This window comes from Eretmochelys imbricata, chromosome 5 (assembly GCF_965152235.1).
Source record: "Eretmochelys imbricata isolate rEreImb1 chromosome 5, rEreImb1.hap1, whole genome shotgun sequence".
Classification (NCBI taxonomy): Eukaryota; Metazoa; Chordata; order Testudines; family Cheloniidae; genus Eretmochelys; species Eretmochelys imbricata.
This window is the reverse complement of record NC_135576.1, coordinates 100,110,924-100,132,796: the sequence shown is the minus strand read 5'-3', so window position 1 is coordinate 100,132,796 and position 21,873 is coordinate 100,110,924. Positions and strand designations below refer to the sequence as shown.

Sequence of the window (21,873 nt, the reverse complement as noted above, 5' to 3'; positions counted from 1 at the left end):
AAGGTTCACATTTACTTCTTTTCAGTTTGCAGAAAAAGCTGCAGTATGTGCAGACGACACACCCACACCTAGATAAGGTAACTACTAAACCTGCTGATAACAAAATCCATCTGGGTAATTGCTGCATGTTAGGCATTGCATGCTAATTATGTGATCTATAGTGGGCATTAACTAAATGATAATGTATTAAGGAATAATTTGAATACATGCATTGTTCTATATGGATATGCATTGTTCTGTTGAACTAAAAATATACAGTGGGCCGTATTTTCAAAAGTGGTGTGCAAACAATCATGTAAATAACTTTACCCACATGAATGAATTTAGCCACTGAATGCATCCGATGAAGTGAGCTGTAGCTCACAAAAGCTTATGCTCAAATAAATTGGTTAGTCTCTAAGGTGCCACAAGTCCTCCTTTTCTTTTTACCCGCATGAGTAGCCTCATTGAAATTAATTAAAAGTATTCATGTACAGGACTGGGCCCTAGATTTGTAGTCATTATTTTTCACATGCATATTTTGTGCACCCAGACAGTATTTGCGTGTATAAATTGGGTAGTTGGGCACCAACTTATGCATGTATACATTTAGAATCTTGGTTAAAGCCAACGGACATATTAGCCCAATACGTGTAAATTTTCTTACATAGATGCTTGTAATTTGTTTTACAAAGAAAAACTGTATAATTGTGGGTTTATAACTCTCTGGACTAGAATCTGCCCTACTTAGGCCTTGATCCTGCCAACACTTAAGTACATGCTTATTTAACTATTGTGAGCAGTTCCATTGAAGTTAATAGGATTGCTCATGGTAGTAAAGCTAAGCATGTGCTTAATGGACTATTCACATTACTAAAATTAAGCATATACAGAGTTTGTAGGATAAAGGCTTTACTTTTTAGGGTGTATGTCAGGGCAGAATTTGACCCTCTGTCTAGTACAGAGTTAGAATTGTCATTGTTGCATTTTTAACAATAGGAAGTGGTTCATTATTACCTCTTAGATTTTTTTTTTACTTGACTAACGGAAAATGTAATGTTTTCTTCCTTAAACATTCCTAAACTAAAAATCAAATTGGAGGGAGTGGGGGAGAAGCCCAGTTTATCACTGCTACAGAAATAGACCTATGTTCAATGTTGTTTGTATTGCTTGTTAAGCACTGACAATGTGCTTGGTGCTATACAGGGCAAAAATAGCTTTCAGTGTGAGAAACACAGGGATAAGACAATGGAAGTCACAGAGAAGAGTGAAAGCAGAGAATTTTTTGTTTGTTTGGTACATGGACATGTCCCCCAGAGACTCTTGTGGATATCATGGAGTCATGCAAGTAAGATCATATAAAATATAACTGGGTACCCCACCAGTATGAGTAACCAGGGTTACAAAATATGCAGTGGATTACAAAACTCAATTTACTTGAAACCCAGGGAACAAAATCACATTATGTGTAGTAAGGATATAATTATTCAAAAATATTGACTCTGGTGTCCTCTGGTTTAGTGAGGCACAAAATATTTTTCTGACAGGGTTAAGGACACTGACACTTTTATATAAATGTCTTGCATTTTTTTTGGATTAGTTCATAAACGTATTCCAAAATTTATGCTCTGATAGTAAATAGATTTTTGCTTTAATATTCACCTTTGGACCATTTTTATCTGTCTCTTGTAAGATGCTGCTGGCCACATAGGGATCGCTGTATTTAAAATGTTCTTTTATTTAAATAATGAGTAGATTTGTTTCTATGTGAGAGCATTGTAATTGTGGCATCTTCTTTTTATGTTTGGAACTTACAAGACCCTTGTTGCCTTAGTCTAAATTGCTCTTTTCATTTAAAGAGCACTCATTTAGTTTTGCTGCTTAAAACGGGGAGAGTGGCACTCCCTCCTTATGTAGTTTGAAACTTTATTTAGAGCCCAGACATGCAATGTAAATGAACAATGAAAGCACTGGTGAGGGTGGTGGGGGAGAAGGTAAATACATTGTGGAGGAAGGTGTGATTTTAACATATGAATGCTTCATTAGACACTGAACGAGAATGCTTTGTCAAATTTGTCTTCACTGAGCAATTCAAAACTATCCAGGATTTTTTTAAAGTAACCTTCAAATAAAAACAAAAGACCCTGAAACAATATAATCAGTAATATGGGCGACAGCCAAATTTTAAAGGGACACTGTCAAGTTAATTGAATTATAAAAATACTTGCTTTGTGCTCGGTAGCGTATGTCAAGGAATGAGGGAAGGCTCACATAAATGAACTCCATGCCACCTCCCTCACCTGGGGCCCCACAATTCCAGCAGGTGGAGAGGGAAAGGCCCAGCTTGGACTTAACACAGACGGAGCTATGTTCCGTGAAACCAGGGAAGGTGGTCAGATCAGGACTTTCTCTGGTGAACTTTAGCATTTCCCCAGAAGTTCTGAAAATTAGAGTTGTGGCATGATGTAGGGGAGGCATAAAGGCAATTGCTGTGTGAAATGGAGGCAGAACCAAAGAGGTTATATCACATAGTTGAAGTAGCTGATGGGTGCACTGTTCCATTGGCTGTTGTTAAAACACTATGATGAACTAGAGGAATAGTTGTTTTTGCAAGTTTTGCACTTAAACCAAAAGTGCTTGTTGTGAATGTTAGTGTGTGTGTGTGTGTGTGTGTGAGAGAGAGAGAGAGAGGTTTTGTGGACTGTTGTGGTTCTGCAAAAAGGTTAAACTGGGCCTAAATTTTGAAAAGGGAAATCAGCAAAGTTAGTCATGTTTTGACAAAACAGCATTATAGAAATCCCAGTTGTCTTAAACCTGGAAACTAAACTCAAAATATTAAAATGAGAAATAATGGGACTTTAACTCAGTGGTTCCCAAAGTGGGGTCCACCAGGGGTTATGTGGGGGGTCCGTCCCTTGTACCTGGGCCAGAACTCACTGGAACAGCATTCCAGCACTTTTGCTGCATGGAGGATGCCATTGTGAGAACAAAATGCCATTCTCCACACACCGTGATGTCATATGCACAATGTATGCGAGGTCATGCTGGCAGAGGCATTCCGTTAGTACCAATACTTGCATATTCAGGACTAAACCCCCCTGTTAGCATTTAGAAACACTTTTCTTGCCATTCATTTCAAGACTCACAAACCTCGGAAAGTAGTAGCCCCATTTAGGGGAAACAGAAATACAGATAAAGTTACATGTATAGGTTTTCGGGGAATCCTGACACCACTAAACTAGACTCGGTGTATTTGTCTATATGTGTATTTTCAGAGGCTTCAAACAGCTCCATAGCTAAGCTTACTGAAACTGTTAGTTAAAATGAAAATAACTGTTTTGTGACAAAAATGGACCAGTGGTTAAAAAGCGGAACCAATAAGAAGAAAAAATATATCTACTATTGAACGAACATGAAATCAACGAGGATCAACGTGACAACAAAAGTGTAGCTAGTAATAAGGAAATATTATTGACACGTCACTGGTGTGAAATATGAAAATATGGAAGGTGACAAACTTTATGCAAGAATAAAGAAGAAGAGGAACTATGATGAACTTCACATAAATTTGGCTTTACCTGTGTCATACAAGAAGATATACAGTTGCCAAACTGTTTTTTGTGTTACAAAATGCTTTCTAATTAGTGTTTAAAACCAGCCAAATTCTGCTGACATTTACCTACAAAATGTGTTCTGTACATAGATTAGCCTGTAGAATTTTTCAAAACAAAAATTAAACGACTTATAGGCTGGAAAACAGCATGTTATTAACACAAACCATCAATCATAAAGCTCTCGAGGTTTTGTATAAAGTTAGCTATAGAATTGCTAACGTTGGAAAACCACACACAATTGCTGAAGAACTGATTCTTCCAGCAGTGAATAAACGTAATACTAGGAGAGAAGCAAGGAAAGCAATTAGAAATTATTGAACAATACACTATCTAGCAGACTACGTGACATGAGTGATGATGTGGAAAAACTGGTGTCTCGCTTGCAGTTGAGTCTGTATATTTCCTTGCAAATCAACAGATGTAGCTAATCTTCTTGCATATGTTTGCTATATTTTTGATGAGGTGTCATCCTTTGCCCACATGCACAACAGCAGAAGATATTTTTTTAATAACTTTTTTTTTTTTTTTACGAAAGCATTGTGTTGGTCTGTTTACTGATGAAGCTCAAGCAATGATGGGTGTAAATTGAGTGGAATTGTCGCTCGAGTATGTCAAGTGCCACCAAAAATGCAGTGGTACCGTTCTAGCATATGTTGTGAAACGTTGGGGGCAAAAAAATCAGCAGAATTAAAGGCAGTGTTAAATGATGTTAAAACCATGAATTTTTAAAAATTGCATCCTGTGAATTTGTGCATATTTAACACTCTGCAGTAACCTGGGAAGTGAACACTTTTCGTTACTTCTACAAACACAAGTCCATTGGTTCTCTCCCGAGGGAAGGTATTGGCCTGTTTGTTCAGAGACGTCGTTTTCCATGGAGTATCCTTTTGAATGTTCAGACAGCCAAATTGCACCTTTTAGACAATCACAGCTGGCATACTTGAAGGACGTATTTTCTCAGTTAAATTAACTGAATTTGGATCTCCAGGGAAGGAATATCAATTACCATGTATGATGATCAAGACTAAGGAGAAGCAATGATGATAAAGATTCAGTTGTGGTGTCGTGTGACAAATGACAATTTTGATTGTCTTTATCAGATTTATTTTAGATGAAAATGCAAAACATAACATTCTTCGGCATTTGAGTAAACCTCAAGGACAATTTCCAAGAATATTTTCCTGTGAAGAATGATGCCAACAATTGGATTCAACACCTCTTTGCTAGAAAAGCAAAACCATCAAAGGATTTGAATATTGAAGACAGGAGGAACTAATGGAATTGTTCTGTGATGGAGATTTGAAGATGGACTTTACAAAGCATTCATTGATCCAGTTTTGGCTGTAACAGAAATCAAAGTATCCAAGGCTGTCAAGCCAGAGCTGTGGTGTTTTGTTTTGTTTTTAATCCCATTCGCCACTACCTATTTGCATGAAAGTGGTTTCTCGGCACTCATCTCATTGAAATCAAGATATAGATACAAACTGGATACAATGCAAGAGCTTTAGGCTGAAACTTTCAAATATTGTGCAAAATATATCAAAATTGTGTTCACAAAGGCAGGCCCACTCATCACACTGAGTAAGACCATATGTTTCTTTTATTTCAGTTTTAAATTTAAATGTTTTAACAAAACTACTATAGTTATATTTTATATCAATACCTATGATTTCTTTTAATTGTCATAACATATTTGATTATTGACTGTATTTTCCATAATGTTTTATGATACCTACCTATACTTTGATAACACAGTTTAATGGTTGTTATAATAAATAAATAAATAACTTGTTATAATTGCAGACTGTTTACTTTTGGTTCCTCTGTGAGTCTTATTTTAATAACAAAGTAAGTAATACAATAACTGCAACATGAAACTACATATAAAAATGAAAGGGGCCTGGGAAATTTAGTCAGATGCCAAAGGGCTCCGTTGCAGAAAAAAGTTTGGGAACCACTGCTTTAGCTCAAATCTCAGTGTGACCGTGATTATTGGAGTTGCTATCGACGCATCCATAATTAAAATTCTTTGGCAGAGAGTGATTGATAATTAATGCTTAAACTTAAGTTACATTATGCTTAGATTTGATTTTTGTGGCCAGTGCCTAAGAGTGAGTTCAGAATTTCTCTCATAATTCAGATTCATGTTCACACTAATTCTATGTGTTAAGTCTTTCTTAAAATACAATAGCATAAACACTTAAATGAATACCTAGTGGGAAAAGAGGTACTAAGTATAATACTACCTGAATTTTATGTGGGAGGTAGCAACTTGATATCATTAAGGAAATGATTATTGTTTATGTAGTGTGGTACTGTTTAACCAGCAGCCCATTTCCACTACGAAACAGTATGAGTTCATTGTTGTTATCCCTATTTAGTTTAACACTCAACAGTTTATAAAAAAAACATTGAGATGTGCGAGGTGTAAATGAGAGCAGGGAGTTTTCTCACAGTTGGCTACAAGCTCTTCTGAAGGATAAAGGGTGCTTATTGACTTCATGTGGAGAGTCGATAGAAGTATAGCTTCAATATGTGTGAAGCATAATAGACGTGACTCGGTACCTCTTTTGAAGTTACCTGTGAACAAAATGTTAGTACTTGTTTGGGGTGTGGGTTGGTTTATTTTGTGACTTATTCTGTCATTGAGTAAACTAATAGAATTGCTGCTTTAGTCATATTTTATTTTTTTTTCCAAATTTCATAACCACTTGGAGAGACAAGGTAGGTGAGATAATATGTTTTATGGGACCAACTTCTGTTGGTGAGAGAGACAAGCTTTCAAGTAAGCTCTGTGTAAGCTTGAAAATGTCTCTCACCAACAGAAGTTGGTCCAATACAAGATATCACCTCACCTACCTTCTCTCACCTCACTGAGATGATAATTTTGTATGTTGAGCTTTAAATAAAACGTAGTTCTTAATGGATTTTGAAATAATTAATTCCAGCAGTTCTGAACAGGACATTGGCACATTGATTTTTTTTTTTCTTGTCTATGATCAGGCTGTAAGTAGTAATCCGTCGTTCACTTTTGGGTAAAATACAACATTTTATTTTTTTTTATTTAGAGATCTATTTATAAATCTTTATTTTTTCATAGCATAAAAAGTGTACAGCAATGACAGGATGAAGTCTGGTGCATTAAAAGAGAACCCCCTTATTGTGACACACGTGTATCAGCGCAGTGAAACTGTGCTGATGAATGGGAACAACCATGAAGATACAAAAAAAAAATAGCTAAGGGAAGTAACTTTATTAAACACGTTTGAAATATATCAGTATTAACATCCTAGTCATATTAACAATTGTTTAAAAGGACGAAATATCAGTTAGTTCAGAGTTCTACAGTATGAAATGTTATGGCATCAAAATACCCAAAAGTATTGACTGTAGGGAATCATATATTCCTTAAACTGACATTATAAAAAACAGCTGAAATGACCAGAGTAATAGACTATATTAGAGCAGAACCAGTGGCGCGGATATTTTTTCCTTTGGGGGTTTTTGTTACAATTCCTAATTTATACTGTTAAGTGTACAAACATTTTGTTTTAAATAAGGTATTGAACTGTTTAGTTTATTCATCTGTAATTTAGAATAATTGAATATTAATGCTTAGATCTTTCTACTTGCAGAGTATTGTCACAGTTACGTTTGAAATGTTAGGAAACACAACTGAAGAAAATCTCAATGAATTTATTCAGGTGAGTGCTGCATAACTGTTACCTGAAAAATGTGTACTACACCACTTGAGAAAATTATCACTTGTGTAAAGCTTCAGTTTTTAAAAACATATTCCTATTTGTAGAATCTTCTGTGGGAGAGGAGTGTGAAAGACAAGGCTGGTCATCCCATGGAGGTCATAAGACTGAAGGTTCAGCTTTTAAATTTATCTAACTTTTTATAACAACTTCTATTTTTTAACTCCCTTACTCCTGTTAAGGATAAAACAGTCCAGCCATATCCTTGAATGTTCATAGTTGCCCCATCCCTGGATCACTTCATTTGAGCTAGGGGAAAGGAGGTAATAACTTCCTTTTCAGGATGCAGTTCTCTCCCACCGCTTCACTCCTCCCACACGGCTAGCGAGCTCTGCTGGCCAGCACACGGGGGAAGAAGACCCATACATCGTTCCCTTTACTCTCAGCCCACTTGCTCTAGATTTAGTGGGAGGAAGCACAGTTCCTGTACTCCCCCAAGCACCAAGGCTAGAATTATGGTCAGCTCGCTGTGCAAGGGTGGAAGAATCCTTATTCCCCTGTATTGCTACTGTAGGGCTAGTCACAAGCTATTCCATAATGGTCAGTTGTGTTAATGTTGAGTTTTCTTTGCAGAAGCCCTGGTTGCCAGCTCTTGAATGTTATATAGTCCTTGAAATCTTCCTTCTGTGTGTTGTCATTCCTCTGAAAGATCCCATCCCATCACACCAAAAATGGTCACTTCACTTGGAAAATATACCTAGGGTTGTAATTATACTTCTTGACATAACTTGCAGAAATTGAAATGCACCATAAAATTCGGGAAGGGGAGTTGAGGGGAAACATGTCAAAGTCAACACTTAACATTCTCTACAAACCTGAGAACCTGAGGAGATGATATTTTTAAAGAAGCAATCAATGGATATGCAAACATTAAGTGAAATTTCTCAGGAAAATATTGTCCTGTATTTGCAAGGAGTTTATAAATAGCTTCTATTTCAGTGTATGTTACCTACTCCCCCACAATCAAACAGCTGGTTAAAAAGGTCCTAACAGAAAATATGCACATTCAAAACTCTGTCAATGCTTTAATAGCGTACAGTAAAGAGAAAAAATATGTTCAGGTTTATTTTCTTATTGCTTAATGAGAACAGCATTTGTAATGGTGAACAGTTGAGTGACAAAATAATTATTTTTACTTGAACTTTCAGTAGTGGTTATATATTTGTCTGGTCCTACTACAAGAAAATCAGGACACTTTTGTTTGTCTTCAGTCCTCCTCCTCCCTAAAATCTAAAAACCCACTGATACTACTTAGAAAATACAGTCTGGGAGGAAATAATGTTGCTATGTATCAATATATGTTCTGCATTTTCCCCACATTTTACTATACTGAGCACTTGAATCAAAGCAAAATGTATAAGGAAGGCCTCTGTCCTGCAAGTGTCTGTGCACTAAGCCTCATTGAAATAAATGGGCCTCCATGCAGATATGTCCAAGTCAGTTGTAGTATGGGTGCCACAGTTTCTCTTTTTGCTTATGTCCCACCAGAAGTTATAGTCCTGTTTGACACTACAGTCATCTTAACACCAGTTAATTTGTCAAACAGAGGATTAGGACTTCAGGATTTCAGATGAGGAATAAGTAGAAAGGAACTGACTGACAAGATCCTACTTTAATGCAAATGACTGTGCGTGTGTGTGTATATAAATAAAACTAAAACCTCTTCCATCCTCCTGAAAAGATACAGTATATAAGATAATCAGAGATGTGTGTAACTAGAAAGTTTTGCAAGGTTTTCTATGAAGTGTTAATGGATCTTTCCAACGGGAGTTTTTGGCACTGGTTTGTGGTCTCATTGTGTTGGCTCTAATCACTTCATTATGTTGCTGAGCCTTTTTAAAATATCGACAGTCATACACATTCATATATCTTTGTTTTAGAATAGTAAAAAAGCTGAGGGTGTCAACAACTTGATCATAATTATCCATAACCAGGAAACTCTGTGTTGTACTGTCTACCTACTGTGATAGGAAACGGTGTGCTGTTCTCAGTCACACATACATTATATTAAATAAACTGGCTTTTTAAACAATTGAAATACATAGGCTAAAAATGAAAATTTAAAAATCCTGGCAACTTTCCAGTTGAATCAGAAAACATATATTGCACTAGCTAGACTATGTAATATAATCTGATCAGCATTACCCTTATCTGGTCTTCCTCCTCCTGTTTAAGTCTATGGGTTGTGTTGTCTTATATTCAAATTATTGTATTCTGTTTGTACAGTGCCTAGCACAGTGTGGTTCCTATTCAGATTGCAGCCTCTAGGCTCTATTGTGATAATAACAATAACTGTCCTCCTGATCAGGGGTTGGTGTCTATTAAAGACAAATCTCACCAGGTGATTGTCCAAGGTGTCCATGAACTGTATGATCTAGAAGAGACCATGGTAAGCTGGAAAGAGGATGATGAAAGAGCAAACAGATTGGTTCTAATAGGTAAGAGGAAACCACACATTTCTTAGTTTTGCCTGTTGTGAGAAACAGTTGACCAAAGTCAGACTACAATTCTTCAATGGGTAAAACAAAGTAAATAAAATACAATTGTCCATAAATTGTATGCATATATGAAGTGTGTGTAATTAAAATATGTGTATGTATGTTTTATATATTATATATGTAGGATTAGCAGAATTCAATTTTTTATCATTTTGATGAATATTAGTAGTTTATTTTTAAGCATTTTTAATAATTTACATTTTCCTTGTGGCACAAAATTATGGGTTTTAAGCCTTTTTCAGTTTTTATCAATTTTAAATTTTCACAATTGTGGGACATTATGGGGACAAGGGGGTCAGACAGTATTTAATGACAGTAGAAGACACTGATATTCAGAAAGTTAACGCTTCATAGCAGTTAAAACGCAAATTATCAACATCACCTGTCAAAATATACCCAAGTAAATATCCTTAAATCAAACTCTTAAATTCTCAAGTGGCACTCTTTTTTTCTTTGCCTGTCTGTAAATTGTGATTATTGATGGAAATATTTTGTTGGTTTGTGTGTACAGTGACATCGACGTATACTGACCATTTACCGATTTAAAAAATCGAATACTTCCAAGTCTATATGTAACTTTAAAAAAAATCTAGGATTAAAAACAAGCTTGTGGGAATGATTATAATCAAAGATTTGATAACTCTCCATAAGGAAAAAATGTTATTACCTTTTAGGTGTATGTAATCTTAAAGGCTGATCTCATGTTTTCTTTCAGAAATGTTCATAATTAATGTTGAAACCATACACCTCTTAAGATTTTTGGTTGTTTTTTTTAATCTAAACTCCAGTTTGACTCTGAAGTTTTAATGAAGATTAATCCAGCGTTTCTTCCCCATTTCTCTTATTTTATACCTTATTGTAGCCTGTTTGGAAATCTATAGCTTAAAGTTGCAACTTAAGATCATTATAATAAGCCTGTGTTTTTAACTCATTAATAGGTAACAGGTGTTTGTATACTTGTTTTTCATTGATGTATGGATTATTTTGTGATATGCTGGAAAATATGAATTTTTGTCTGTTTACAGGCAGGAACTTGGATAAGGATATCCTTAAACAAGTATTTATAGCTACCATGACAGAGAAACAGGAAAACAATTGACATCACACCACAAAGAAGAAGAAAAATCTGTCCTTAACACTGCAGACTTTTATAATAATGGATGACATGCAGTACAGAAGCTTCAGTTTGCTCTTGCAATTTATAGAACTGTTAAACTCTGAATTTGACATTACTCCTGTTGTTATGAATTCAAAATCATCTGTTTAAATATTTGCATTTATGTTACAGAATAAAATAGAGTAAATTAGTGTTTCTAAAATTTTGGCATGTGTTTAACTGATGCAGTAGTAATATCATATGTATTCACAGAAATAATTAAGGATAAGGGTTTTTTTATGTTTGTGTGTGGGTCATGTAGTATTATGAATGACTATATCTGGTGCACACCCACAATAGAGAATTTTAGAGCTTCCCAAAACAATTCTGAGGCTAATGCTCCCATCCTGTCGATTCTTTTAATAATAAAAAAAATTAAAAACCATCACTGATTATTCCCAGTGAGGCAATCATAGTAGAAAGAGTTGGGTAATCATGTTGTTTAGCTCCATATTACCTTTCTCTTCCCCATCCTTTTTAGATCCTTTAAAGTAAAGATGATCAGTCATCTTTTTCAAATAGCTTTTAAATGATTGTATAAGTAAAACTTAAAAATACCTTAATGACAGATGTACAAAGTTAGGTAAAGGATAATATTGACACATACATAACTACACCCTCAATCACATTTTCATAGAATTGAGATCTGTAAATGACTTCTTGGATCTTCAAGGTTATGACCCTGTCAGTATTGGATTCTTCTATATAGGGCATTTTCTGTGGTATTATCCAAGATGTCCAATGCAATTTCTTCCCTTTTTAGTGAGATCGTATGACTTTTTTTTTTTTTTTTTTTTTTTCCTGGCAGTGCATATTGTTGTTGCAAAGGGAACTTAAAATGAGGTTTGTATCTTTGATCTTCACAAAATTAAATTCTTCCTCCAGCTTTGTATGACTCCTAAGAAGAACTATACTTATTAGTTTCAGTGGGATATATAAAATATAATTGGGCAGATAAATATGCAAAAGAAAATACATGTAGATGAGAGTGTTAAAATGTTTTTGTTAATTTTCAAAAGGTTATTTCTCATCCAGTAAATAGTCTGTAGAATTGAGGCTTTTGCTTTAGTGCATCATCGATGCTTGGATGAATGTTAAAGCTTCTGGGATTTTCACAGAGTAATGAAATGGAAGCTTTCATGCTTCAAACTCTAAAAACAACATGCTGCTTTTTATCAGTACAGAAAATTGTTCATTGAATTTCCTAGCAGTGAGCATTAAGACTTCTGGTAAGGCTAAAATGTTAGCGTTCTTGTTATACTGTATCTGTTTTCAAATTCTATGCAATTCTTTTTATCTTATTTTCCCCCCAAACAAAGTCTGAGACTGGATAGTTCTGAGATTTATATTGGGATATGGAAGTTTTGGTGGCTGACAGTTCAGTTGTATATGTGGAACAAATTGGTGATTTCAGTCCACTTCCTAGTGGACAGCTGTTCGTATCCCCCAACTGTGTTCACAAGTTGCCAAAACTGTCAGGGAGCCACAGAGTCCAGAGACTGAATGGATATGGAAATTTCACGTGAATAAATAGATCCTGTAAATTAAAATACATTGAATGGCCACCATAGGAAAATTTGTGCTGCATTTTCCTGTGCTATATCTGCCTGTGGACAAATAGGACTTCAGTTTGGTATCTTTCATGAACACGACATTCATTTTAAAACGAAAGTTAGGTGTTAGTGCTCAGTTTAAAACAAAATAGACTATTCGTTGAGAGAAGCAGCCCTATGATAATAAACAAGTGTCTTCTCTCTCTATCTAATGGAATACAATAATTTTAAGGCAATACAGTTCATTTCCAAAGAATTAAGTATAGTAAGGAAAGCATTGCTTATTAATCTTTCACAGTAGCCTCCATCTGATTTGACTCAGGATAGTATGGAAGAAAGTGTGTTCTGTAAGAGCTACTTGTAGCTTCAGTTAGGATCAGCTCTGACATGTTCCCTGTTGCTAAATCCCTTCCACAAAATATAAAATATTAAGTTTCCAGTTATGAACTGTTGGTTATTCATTACACTTTATTACCTTGCTTTAGTTAAACTTCTGCTGCTGCTTTCCATTGGTGGGCAGCAAGTGGAATCTGACTGAATCACATCTGAGCTATTAGTGGAATGGATTGATTTGATATGTGAGTGTACATTTTTGTTCGACAATCTGGAAAATTGACAGTGCAGTTTACATTTTTAGATGGTATTTACCAAGCTGAGGCATCAGTCCCTGATCGTGCAAATGAAATAGAAAATATATACAGTACTGTCCACAGTTTTTCCCTTATTTTCCTTGCAGCCTTGGTTTTCACCCTGTGCTTTCTTTGCCTTCAGCAACCTTACGTTATAAAGACACTCCGTCTAGTTGAGGAAGACACTAATACTTTCAGAGCTTTTTCGTGAATTGCCCAATTCTGGACCATTCATTTTCCAATTTGGGAAAAGCCTATATGGGTTCAAACAAAAAGCACTTACTAGACAGCAGTCCCTGAAGAACAGGTCAACTGATGGGTGCCCTATCCATTCCCTGTTCTACGCTGTCATCCTTTCCCTTCTTTGAGGGGGGAGAGTAGCCACAAAAATCCAAGATATTAGCAGAAGCTCCTACCTATTCAGATGCCTCCTTTCACAGGGCCCAGTTCCATATCCAACGTCAGCTATATTAAATCTGATTACTGAGAAGATAACAGAGTGAACCTCTACAGTTATACCAGTTCTTAAATGTGTCCATTTGTCAGTCCTGGATGCTGGTGGCTCACTGAAGCTGAAGAGTCAGGACTAAGCAGAATCTTGTTTTTATGCATAGCACCAGCCTTTTCAGGTTTTTTAGGTGTGATTTTCCCCCATCTCCTACCTCCACAGCAAGGAGCTGCAGCCTGTGCTCCTGCTCTGTTCTCCCCTAACCTTGCTTGTTTTTAGATCTCTGCTATTGGGACTCTCCTCATCCCTTGACTCTGTCTCTCTAGAGCAACTAAGCTAGTGTCAACCAGCCAGCCCACCCTGTATGCCGTCTGTCTCAGCAGGCTGCCCACATATCTCCTTATGCGCCCTTTCCTCCACAGCAATGGTGGCACAGAAGGCACTTTTCAGCAGGTACCACCAGAGTAAGTAAAGTGGCTTGTGCAGCCTGATCTAAGCCACTTGCAGTTATTTCCATATTCCTCCACCCCTCTTGGATCTACATTTTCTGGGGTGATTGTACTCGGCTCCTCTGGTCTGCGATTTTGCTGGCCTGCCATCAGCTGGCCTGAGGTTGCTAGCTAAGGCCTTCTCCAATTCTTAGCATAAGGTAGGGAAAAGTAGCTCTATTCTGTGTCTCCCTTTCTCAGCCCCTGACTATCAATCCCCTGCACCCTTCTACCTTTGCCCATATGACCTTGGCAAAAGCAGCTAGTGATAGCCCCTCTTTACTCTTATTTCCAAGTAAGGCAACAAGGTGCCACTGTATTTAAATGAGATATTTATTCACAGACTGTTTGGTGTCCTTTCCACGTATCCAGCTTTATGGATCCACTTCACTCCTGCCTCTCCTCCTGTTATGCGGAAACAAAAAGGAAAGGGATTGCAAAAGTTAGGGCCCCAATTGGCTAGATGTACTGCACTACCCCTATTTTTGGGTATGTGTTTTATGTCATTAACATTCACTTGATGTGCCTGTTCTTGCAACTTTCAGCATAAATTGGGATCAAACTGAGGTTTAAGCATCTGGATCTCTATTTTGGGGAGGATGGAGGCACAAGAAGAAAAATGTACATATCCAAGATGAATGTTATTACTGCTCAAAGAATCCTGGCTGAGGTTTTCTAAACCTCCTTGGGAATTTAGACATGCATCTTGCATTCATTTTAATTCTTTAACTGTGCAACCTTAACTTCTCATAATGTAGGGTGGGTTAGGTTGATATTTTTTTCATTCAGTATAGTGTAGTTCAAAAGAAGATTGTTATAGACTGACCTCCTGTTTAACCTACACACCTTATTCTGGGCTAATTTAGCAGGGCTTCTCCTGCACTGATTGAAGTCCACTGGTGTTTTCCTTGAGAGGGTAAGGATCAGGACCACAAATATTACTGAAACAATGTTGTTTTCTATTTCAGGTGAAGATCCATGATATTTTCTCTCCACTTCATTTAAAGTGTTTGTGACATAATCCTCTGATATATGGAGTAGCCGTAATGCTATGCCAGTACAGTATAATGTGAAGATATTTAGCAGAGGGTATCAGGAAGAGATGACTTGTTAGCCCTGTAGTTATAAACAAGGGGAAGAGTTTAAATATTAGTCCCCATCCAAGAAGAGTTGGGGGGCAGGGGAACAGTTTGATTTTGGGAAGGATCCTGTAATATCAAGGAACAGCTAATCACCAGTGGTCTCCCCCTGAAGCTTACCCCAGATTCCAGCCGGAGTCAAAGCAAATTATGCGGGTAAGAAAGAAATGCAGGATTGCCAGCCAGAACACACCCCAGTGATCACTCATCTTTCCTTAGGGGGAAAAAAATAGTTAACTTTTTTCTAGCCCAAAGCTGGCACAGTTCAGCACCTCTATAGATAAAAGTTCCAGGGCTGGTGATCAAAACAGAATCTCCTATCTTGATAGGGGAAATTTCATTTTGCCAGGATTTGCTTAACATAATTGTTCACCTTGAAAAAATCATTCGGTGGGTAAAGAAAAATCGATTTTGCATTCTTGTCCCCTCTTCCAAAAACAACTCTGGAAGATGCAGAAGACCTACTTGAGTTTAACTTTGATGATGTGTTATACCAATAAAATAAAAACCAGCAGGATCTTATTAAAGGGGAAAAGGCAAAATGCCACATTTACTGTGAATATAGAAAGAATCATAGTAAGCAGTTAGTTATAGCTATAACACTCCATTCAATTTCATATTTATTCACACATTCATTCATTCACACACAGGTTCTGTAAGGTTGTTATCATAGTTACCAGCCTTAGAGTTGCTTATGCCAAGCCACTGGCCAGGCGGCCTGGACATGAGGAAGGAGTAGGGCCTTGTCAGATGCTCATCTGATGCTCCTGGAAGTTGGTTTGCAGAATCAGACCCCAAAGTTCTCACTTTCTAGAGTCTATTTTTATAGGAATTTCTTCCTGTGCCAATCTATGGGAATTGCTTCATCATGCTGTTGCTGAATCAATCAGCAGATGGCACATTTCTGATGGCTCTGTGCTGCCAGATGTTATCTTGTTCTTTGGTTCTCCCATTCTTGAGGCTGTTGGGTGGATTCTAGTCTGCCCTCCGGGGCTCCTCTGGTTATTTCCACTTGACGCCTTCTTCAGCTGATGGACGCTGGATTCTTAGGCTGGCACCTCCCTGATCGTTCAGTTATTATCCACACCAAGCATCCATCCACATACATCCTCTATCTCTATTTTAATCACAATTGTTAACAAAGCAAGATGAATACAACAAAAGGGCGGGGAGTCTCTGGGTGCTGTTTCTGTTGTTACAGAGTATTGCTTTGAGTCTCTCTCTCTGTGAGTAGCTGTTACAAAGAATTGCTTTGAGAACAGACTGTCTCAGAATGTACTATCACAATTAGCAGCTTGCAAGTTGCACACAAAAAAAAGGAGCGAAACCATACCAAAAACCAAGAGACCTCTTAATTAGTAATACCCTGGAATTTAAACTATGGAGATTCAAACTCATTTGAGATTTTAATACAGAACTTCTTTAATATGATCCAACAGATGATCTGGTAAGGAAACGTTCAGGTTTTGGAGCTAAAACTCTGAGTTGAGTTTGGCCTGTAGGTTGGGGAGGCAGCGCCTGTAACTGTTCAGTGAGAACAAATTTGCACTGCAGCCCTTAGAATCAATTCGTGCCCAGGTCCCAACTGCAGCGAATGTTCTCATCCCCTAGACCCTCTGCATAGATTAGGGCGCTCTCGGAGGGTCCAATTCATATGAAGAAGATCCCGGAAGAGGCGTGGTTAATTATACCCGCCAGAGGGAAAGCAGGGCGCAGCCTGCTCTTATAGCCTACATCATTTGTTTGCTACATCATAAAAAGATATGGGCGAAACTGTTTAAAGCTAGAAAACCCAGGCTGAAGTGGCCGCTTCCACCCCTCTGCTTCGCTGCTAAGCGATGCTACTTTCCACCTCTGTCATTGATTTAACAGCTCCTTAGCTTTATATCTGTGGGGGTTACTTTTGTTTTGCGAAGTGAGGGGAAGACTGGGGAGACCTACCCTTTCGGCTAGAATTACAGCTTTGTTTTCTGAACTGCCTGGCTGAAAAACAAAACAGATGACATTGTATTAGTGGAGGCCGGGCAACACCCCCAGCGTGGTGGTGTAAAGATCCGAGCCAGCCATCTAAACGTAACCAGACCGTTCGTTGTATGCAGAAAGAGGAAACCTACACGGCTGCTTTTCTTAAGAAAAACCGGTTTGATTTAACCTCTCTCCCTTTAAAATTAGTACCGATATAACAGCAATTACGCAGTGATGTACATTTCCTTTATAACGATCGAATGAACAAGTGGAAATTTCTCCCCCATAGTGTTTACATTTAGTAGAAGTAATGTTATTGGGCGTGCTAACATCAAGACAAAGCTCTGGCATGCCGCACCAGACTCATAGTAAACTCATTCTATTGTTCCTCCTCACGTCTGTATTTTCTCAGAAGCGAAATTGATCCGTTCATCTTTATGAATCATTTAGCCTGGAAGAATTTATTTTCATTTTGTACTTCGAATATTTTCCAGAGTTGTCTTTGTATATTACGGACATTGCTTCGGGTACAATGACAAAGCACTAAGGTTCTTGCAAACACGGGCACAGAGATGAAGCCGTGTATGGGTAAATAAAATGTAGCCGCTATTAAGGAAGAGAGCAAACACTTGAATGGATATCCTGTAACGGACTAGACGGTGTGAGTTCATGGAAATGCTGGCAAGGAGAAAGCTTTGATATGCAGGCTGGCTTCTGTGACCCCAAGTAAACTTCAGTTTGCCCAGGGTTTTCCTGCTAGGTGAGAAGAGGGTGAAAATGTCCTTATTCTGACTTCTCGATCTCAAAAACTAGGATCAGTATGCACCAGGCTTCAGAGCGGAAGACAAATCCACAGAAGGAGAATTGTACAGTTCTTACGGATTTTTCTTCTCTAATCCCACTGCCGCTGTGCCATTTCCTTCTGTTTTCATGTGCAGAGCTGGAGGTAAACAGTAACCTCTACAGTTCCCATGTGCGGTGTCACTTGCCATTTTCATGCCCAAATCCACCTGCAAACGAGCTGAAGTTTACAAAAGCCAAGCTGACCAGCTGGGGGTCTGGGGCTGGACCTTTTGCCCCAGCTGTTTAATACTTGGCATAGTTTCTTTCGTGTGTGTAATTTATTAGCAGAAGGGAACGTCTAGCCTTTGCCGCTGTCGAACAGCGGAGGGGAAGTGGGAATTCGTTCAGAACGGCAATAGGAAATCCTCTCCGAACCCACCAGCCTCCAAACGTCATAAAAACACCTTTCCCCAACTTCGGCTCTGCGCTGTGATCTGTTTACTTTAGTCTCCAAATTGCTGTTCGTTAGTTCAGCTCTTAAAACAAAGCCGTCAAGTGTACATTGTTACCACGCCCGACCCGACTGTCGCCTGGAGATAGCGCCTCATTGCTATGCATGTACAATTTAACTGTGCTGAGTTTCAAGCATTTCAAATAAAGCGTTTTCTCGCCTATCTAATTTGAAAATTTGACCTTTTGCTTATGTGCACGTGTTCATTCAGTACAAACCCTGGGCCGTGTGGGTCAGCGAGTAGGGCTGTTGGATGCCTTTTAGCGGGAGGAGATATAATTATTTTAACTATTTGATTGCAGAAGTTTTCTGGCTTTAATAGTAGTGGTGAGCTTTCATTTTTGGAGTGTCTAAGCGTTTGGGTTTCGTAAGGAGGGAAACCACACGCGCGGACTTCAAATGCCATCCCTCTGAAAAGCCCCGAATCCCTACGGATGTTAATCTCCACCTGATCACAGTTCAGCAGCCCTGAGAGGCGCCGCTGCAGATTCCTCGTGCCATCGCTGCACAAGCAGCCCCTTTCAGCAGGCAGCGCCGAGCAGGGGCTAGTGATTCCAGTCCAGATCTTAGTGACGAACGGCGGCGAAGTTTACGATGACTATAACTTTGCGCAGGCACATTTTGACGAGCACCGGGTGCATCTTTCCGTCGCTAAAGGCTGTAAATGCGCGTTCTCCATGGCCACCTGCCTCTCACCCGCTACAAGTGGACGGAGAGATGGCTGAAGAGCCTGAGAGTTGTAGCCCCGTGGGCCACCCCTCCCTCCCGAGCTGCTTCCTGGGGGCTCCGCCAGCGTCCTGCTCTCGCCACTGCCCGATCAATGGCAACCACATCCCCAGGACTCAGCATCCTCCCGCTCCGTGGTGGGCAGGGCCCAGAACCCAGGGACCTCACTGCAGCTGCGAACCCATTGGGCTGTAGCAGGGACCAGCAGCTCCTCTCCCCCCGCTGTCTTGGGGAGGGGTATAAGAAGGGCTCGGACGCGGCTTTCCCAGCCACACGGCGAGGCGGCGGCCAGGGCTGCACCAGCGTCGGTGGGCGAGCGGCCCCATGAGCCGGCAGCTGGGCGCGCGGGGCTCGGATGGGGAGGACGAGGAGGAGGAGGAGGAGATCGACACCGTGGGGGCCGAGGAGGTGGAAGGAGGCAGCGGCGGGCAGGGGCAGCCCCGCCGGCAGGGGGAGCCCGAGGGGAAGCCGCCCTACTCCTACATCGCGCTCATCACCATGGCCATCCTGCAGAGCCCGCAGCAGAAGCTGCCGCTGAGCGGCATCTGCGCCTTCATCCGCGGCCGCTTCCCCTACTACCGCCGGCGCTTCCCCGCCTGGCAGAACAGCATCCGCCACAACCTCTCGCTCAACGACTGCTTCGTCAAGCTGCCGCGGGAGCCGGGCAGCCCGGGCAAGGGCAGCTACTGGGGCCTGGACCCGGCCTCGCAGGGCATGTTCGACAACGGCAGCTTCCTCCGCCGCAGGAAGCGCTTCAAGCGCCCCCGGCCGCCGCCCGCCCCGGCCCCGGCCCCGGCCCCGGCCCCGGCCCGGCCGCCGCCGCCCCTGCTCTGCCCGCCCTGCGCCCTGCTGCCCCGCGAGCCGCTGCGCTACGTGCCGCCCGAGGCCGGGCTCCCGCTGCACCCCGCCTGCCCCCTGCCGCGCCGGAGGGCGGCCGGCTGCGCCCTGCACCTGGGGGTGCTGCTGCTGCGGGAGCAGGAGGCGGCCGGGGCGCAGCAGGCGGCCGCCGCCCCAGGCCGCGGCTGCTCCTTCAGCATCGAGAGCATCCTGATGGGCAGCGAGCCGGCCCCCCGTCCCCTGCTGCCGCCGCCGCCGGCCGCCGCCTGGGCTTGCGGGCCCCAGCTCCTGCCCCGCGCCCCCTGCCTGCTGCCCGCGGCGCTGCTCGGCGTGGCCTCGCCGCTGGACGCCGCCTGCTGCGCCCCGGGGGCCGGGAAGGGCGCCCGCCTCCTCCGGCCCATCCCTGGTGCGGCGGCGGCGGCGGCATTGCTGGGCTGCCAGCCCGGGCCGGGCCCTGCCAGGCTGCTGCCCCTTGGAGCGGCACCGGCCGCCTTCTAGCGCCCAAGGGGACCGGCCTGGCACCGCCACCCCGGTCCCAGCCTCCGGCGACCCCTGCCGGGACGTTGCGCGGACACCCTGGTGGGTGGCGTTAGTGCCTCAAACAACTTCATGCTCTGATCGGGAACTGCCCGGCCCGGGCCCTGCCTCGCGTTTGCCGTCGGGGCGGGCGGCTTGTGCACTGCCCCCTCCCCCCCATCCGTCTCTGGGTGGCGATTGTCATGGAGCGCCTGACTGTATGCTGCGAGCTGAAACTGACCGACTCTGCTAAACTTGCAGCAGCTCCGGCTCTGGCGCGTGGCGATCATGCAGCAAGTAATCCCCTCACGGACGTGTGTTGTCTGTCAAATGTTTACAAAGCGAAAGACTTTAAATGCGGGTTGTTTTTTTAAGGAACAGGTCACCGGGCACTATAGTGAGCGTTGCGGTTTCTCTCCCTGTGCAACGTCAAAAGCGCATCCGGTCTGCATTATCTGAGTGAGAAATGAACTAAGTGGGTAACTTGTGGGATTCAAACAAAAACTTCAAACACAGGACAACTTCCCCTATAATACGTTTCCTTTTCTCCTCCTTTGAACGACAAACTTTTCAAAATGCCAAACGTACAATACTTATGTATCCTGTGTTTCCTCTTGTAACGGGTTTGCAATATAAATAGACATTGCAGCTGAATATTTATTGCCTGTGATCTGTATTTGGAACTTCCGTGGGGAAATGTTAACATAAACTTGTGTGTAGCCTAAATAAAAAACAATATAGTGCTTGTCTTTCCTTTTTCTGAAGTCAGTTACAAAGGATAACACAATTAAGCATATGCTCATCATAATATGTATAAAATCTAGCTGCCTACTTTCCAAACGAAAGAGACCTTTTCCCTTTTATGTTTTAATGGGAGCAAAAGGGTCATTTCATAGGCCCTCTAGGGGGTGTATTTAGGGTATTTCCAAGTGTTTCAGATATTTAGATTTAGGGTTTATTTCTATATGTTATTTGATAAAATCAGAGGCGTTTTTTTGTTCAAGCCCTAGTAGAAGCTGATTTAAATTGAGATCCGAACTGCCCCTAGCTTCACTGGGAGCAGAATCGGACCGGTACATTGGGATACCAGGTGTCACCTTCCTCCCCACAATGAGCAATTAAAACAAGCTAGGAGATGGAAAACAAATGGCACTGGTTTCTCTGATTCTTAGCGGTAGGTGAATGTGTTAATTGTATTTGTTTTAAATCTACCTTTAAATGTGTAATTTCCACATCTCAGTCTGCAAGGAGGGATACCACCAGAAAGAAC

At 40.9% G+C, this 21,873-nt stretch overlaps 2 protein-coding genes and 1 long non-coding RNA gene across 3 annotated transcripts in view; 2 read left to right on the top strand and 1 right to left on the bottom strand.

The window, feature by feature from the left end:
* LOC144265214 (zinc-regulated GTPase metalloprotein activator 1C-like) overlaps positions 1-11,393 on the top strand; it is a 42,754-nt gene extending 31,361 nt beyond the window's left edge. The window contains 6 exon segments of the mRNA XM_077817611.1: positions 26-77; positions 7,229-7,297; positions 7,402-7,467; positions 9,663-9,792; positions 10,878-10,930; positions 10,933-11,393. Coding sequence (XP_077673737.1) covers positions 26-77; positions 7,229-7,297; positions 7,402-7,467; positions 9,663-9,792; positions 10,878-10,930; positions 10,933-11,016 — 454 coding nt within the window. The 3' untranslated portion in view covers positions 11,017-11,393.
* Positions 11,394-14,479: 3,086 nt separating this feature from the next.
* LOC144264646 (uncharacterized) lies at positions 14,480-20,910 on the bottom strand. The gene is made up of 3 exons (XR_013346086.1): positions 20,845-20,910; positions 14,973-15,242; positions 14,480-14,531 (listed from the first exon to the last, which is right to left on the bottom strand). It is a non-coding gene; the product is annotated as an uncharacterized LOC144264646 (long non-coding RNA).
* LOC144264645 (forkhead box protein D4-like) lies at positions 19,289-21,340 on the top strand. The gene has a single exon (XM_077816414.1). The coding sequence runs from the start codon at positions 19,575-19,577 to the stop codon at positions 20,583-20,585; it is 1,011 nt and encodes a 336-aa protein (XP_077672540.1). The 5' UTR covers positions 19,289-19,574; the 3' UTR covers positions 20,586-21,340.
* Positions 21,341-21,873: the final 533 nt, after the last annotated feature.